The 3,210-nt window shown below is 58.2% G+C and overlaps 1 protein-coding gene across 1 annotated transcript in view; it reads right to left on the bottom strand.

The window, feature by feature from the left end:
• The window catches only part of PNPLA1 (patatin like domain 1, omega-hydroxyceramide transacylase), a gene marked incomplete at both ends in the record, with an annotated part of 26,946 nt that extends 24,835 nt beyond the window's left edge, over positions 1–2,111 (bottom strand). Inside the window, one exon of the mRNA XM_080710420.1 lies at positions 1,907–2,111. Within this exon, the coding sequence (XP_080566546.1) occupies positions 1,907–2,111 (205 nt within the window). The remainder of the gene's footprint in view (positions 1–1,906) is intronic.
• Positions 2,112–3,210: the final 1,099 nt, after the last annotated feature.

Raw genomic sequence — 3,210 nt, 5'->3', positions numbered from 1 at the left:
CTGCCTGTGGCTCCTGGCTCTCCCCACCCCGCGTGCTTCCCCCATGTCATTATTCTGGTCTCTGCTTGGAGGTCGCCTCCTAAGAAGGGCCCATCCTGACCGAGTGGCCGACTGACGGACTTCCTGCCTGCTGCCCTCCCTCGTACTGGGGATTGAGCCCAGGGGCTTCTACCTGAACAACACCCCCAGCCCCTCTCTCTTTCTCTCTTTTGCAATACTAGGGATAAAACGCAGGGCCATTCTACCTCCGAGCTATACCTTCAGCCCTATTTTTAATTCTTTATTTTGAAACAGGGTCTCACTGAGTTGCAGAGGGCCTCACTAAGGAGCTGAGGCTGTCCGCAAACCGTGATCCTCCTGTCTCAGCCTCTGGAATGCTGGGATTATTTTTTTTAATTTATTTTTATTGGTGCATTGTAATCATACATCACATTGGAATACAAGACTTGAGAGGATATACAAGCACACATCATCCAATTAGCCCTCATCCAGCCCCCATCCCATTCCCTCCCCCTCCCTCGATCCCATGCTTGTTTGGTGATTAACTTTGATACATTTGTTTATGTACCTCCTGCTTTTTAAAGAGGCTCCATCCTCCCCTATTCCATACCCTCTGATTGGTCACATTAGTTGCTTCACTATAGGGCCCTTTCTATAGCTCGGCCACTTCCTGTTGCCCCTTTCCTCCTAGTTATTGCTGATTAGGGGAAGCATCTGATTTATATTTTCTGCGATATTTCTCTGTGCATGCCGCGTTGCAAGTACCGATCCCACTCTTGACGGCCCCAGTAGTGGCCTGGCTACCCGGTGGACTGATCCAGACCTCGCTGGCTCAAGCAGCGGCCTTACCTCATGGGAGGCCCCGATTCTGGCCTCGCTGGCCCCGACACTGGCCTAACCCCTCAGCTGGCTCCGATCCCGGCCTCGGAGGCCCCAGCACTGGCCTTCCTCATGGCAGGCTCCGATGCTAGCCGATGGCCCCGGCACCGGCCTAACCCCTCAGAAGGCTCCGATCCCGGCCTCAGAGGCCTCAATAGCGGCCTTGCCTCACGGAAGGCTCCGATGCCGGCCAGTGGCCCTGGCACCGGCCTAACCCCTCAGCAGGCTCTGATCCCGGCCTCGGAGGCCCCGGCACCGGCCTTGCCTTGCGGCAGGCTCTAATGCAGGCCGCTGGTCCCGGCACTGGCCTAACCCCTTGGCAGGCTCCGATCCCGGCCTCGGAGGCCCCGGAATGCTGGGATTATAAGCGTGCGCCACCACGACCGGCTGATCTTCCTTCTTTGAATGTTTGTTACCTATCTCTTCTTGCTAGAGTTTCTGCTCTAGGGGAGCTCAGAAGGTAACCTGGTGCCAAGCAGGAGCTCCTGAGTGAGCACCGGCCCACCGGGTCCTCCCTTCAAGAAGCAGCTCAGTCCTTCCCTCCACGCCCTCAGGCCAGCCAGGGGAGGGAGGTGAGGTCCAGTTTCTCGCCTCCTGCCTCCTTTCCTTCCAGCATCCTGGAGAAACCAACAAGTTCTCTTCCCCAAGCTGAAAGGAATTTGTCGTCCTTCCCAAGGCATTTGGTACTTGGGAGGCTGAGACAGGTGGATCGCAGGTTCGAGGCCAGCCTCAGCAACTTCGTAAGACCTTCTGCAACTTGGCAAGATAAACATAGGGCTGGGGGTGCAGCCCCCGGGTTCAATCTCTAGTACCACATACATGAGAAAGAAAAGAAAAAAAAATAGCCACAAAGCGCAGTCCGTGACCCCTCCTAAGCCTGAGTCCTGGAGTAACGTCTGGCTCCAAGGCCTTTGAAAACGACTCCCCTCCCTCCCCAGGCCCTGGGACACACTAGGCCGGGTTCACCAGCTTCGAAGCTGCCCGCGGTCCCTCTGCCAGTCCCAACATCCCCAACAGCCAGGCTCACCCATCTCGATCCCACAGATGACCAGGGCAGCGATGACAGCACCCGCCGACGTCCCCGCGAAGCGGTGTGCAGTGTCCAGCATGCGGGGCGCCAGGTCTCGCAGGGCGTCCACCGCCCCCGCCTGGTAGTAGGACAGGAACCCGCTGCCCGAGAACGAGATGGAGTGAGGGGTGTCTGGGTCCCCCTTGAACACCTGCTCTTCCATGTCCTCAGCCTCCGGCCTCCGCGGGCAGGACGCCTCAGCTCCCCGTGGGAACTTGCTCCAGGGCCCGCCAGCCCGGGGCAGGAATGGGCCGATCTTGCCCGGCACCCACGGGTGGTTCAGTCAGCCACCGCCTGGGCCTGCCTGGCTCTGCCAGCCGTCAGCCTGGAAAGTTGGTCGGCCAAGGGCCCCAGGCCGGGGGCGAGGTGCAGGAGGGGCCCGGGGGCCTGATCAGGGTCCAGGTCCTGCGATGCCCCCGCCGCCGGCTTCATTGCTCCGCCAGGTTCATCTCCGCAGCCCTGCGCCCAGCCTCGGCAAGCCCAGAGTATTGGCAGCTCCAGCACCGGCCGAGCCCAAGGGGGCGGCACCACTCTGCTCAGCCCTCCGCGGCCAGCTCCATGCCTGGGTTGCAAAACACCGCCAGTGGCCCGTGTGCCTTCCTCCCCACGCTGCAGCCTGGAAGGGCCTCCTCCGCAGGGCCCTCCCTCCCTCCCGGCTCAGGACGCACGCTCCGCACCCCCGCCAGGTGTGAGGTGCTTCCAGGTGTTTTCACTTTTCTCACAGGAGCACCCTCTGGCTTATTAGCGTGTGTGTTCTCTTGTTAGGACTGACCACGGGCAGAGCGGTAAAGAGAAGTTTGGTTCAGAGGTGCCAACCACCTACACACTTAAAACCCTCAGATTCCCCACCCTGTAGTGTGTGTGTGTGTGTGTGTGTGTGTGTGTGTGTGTGTGTGTGTAACTGGGGATTGGACCCAGAGGCATTCTACCTCTTTTATTTATTTGTTTTTGTGGTACTAAGGATTGAACTCAGCAGCATCCTACCTTGAGCTATTCCTCAGCCCTTTTTATTTTGTATTTGGAAACAGGGTCTCACTAAGTAGCTGAGGCTGGCCACGAACCTGCGATCCTCCTGTCTCAGCCTCCTAAGTACTGGAATTACAAGTGCCGGCCTTGAAACCTACCTCTGTGCTACATCCCTAGGCCTTTCTTTAATTTTTGGAACAGGGTCTTGCTAGGTTGCTGAAGTTATTGAGACTGGTCTCGAACCTGCCATCCTCCTATCTCAGTCTCCCGAATACTGGGATTACAGGTGTACACCA

The sequence above is a fragment of the Muscardinus avellanarius genome (assembly GCF_963383645.1).
Source record: "Muscardinus avellanarius genome assembly, chromosome: 14".
NCBI classification, from domain to species: Eukaryota; Metazoa; Chordata; class Mammalia; order Rodentia; family Gliridae; genus Muscardinus; species Muscardinus avellanarius.
Note: the sequence above shows the minus strand (reverse complement) of the source record. Positions and strands in the feature narration are given on the sequence as shown.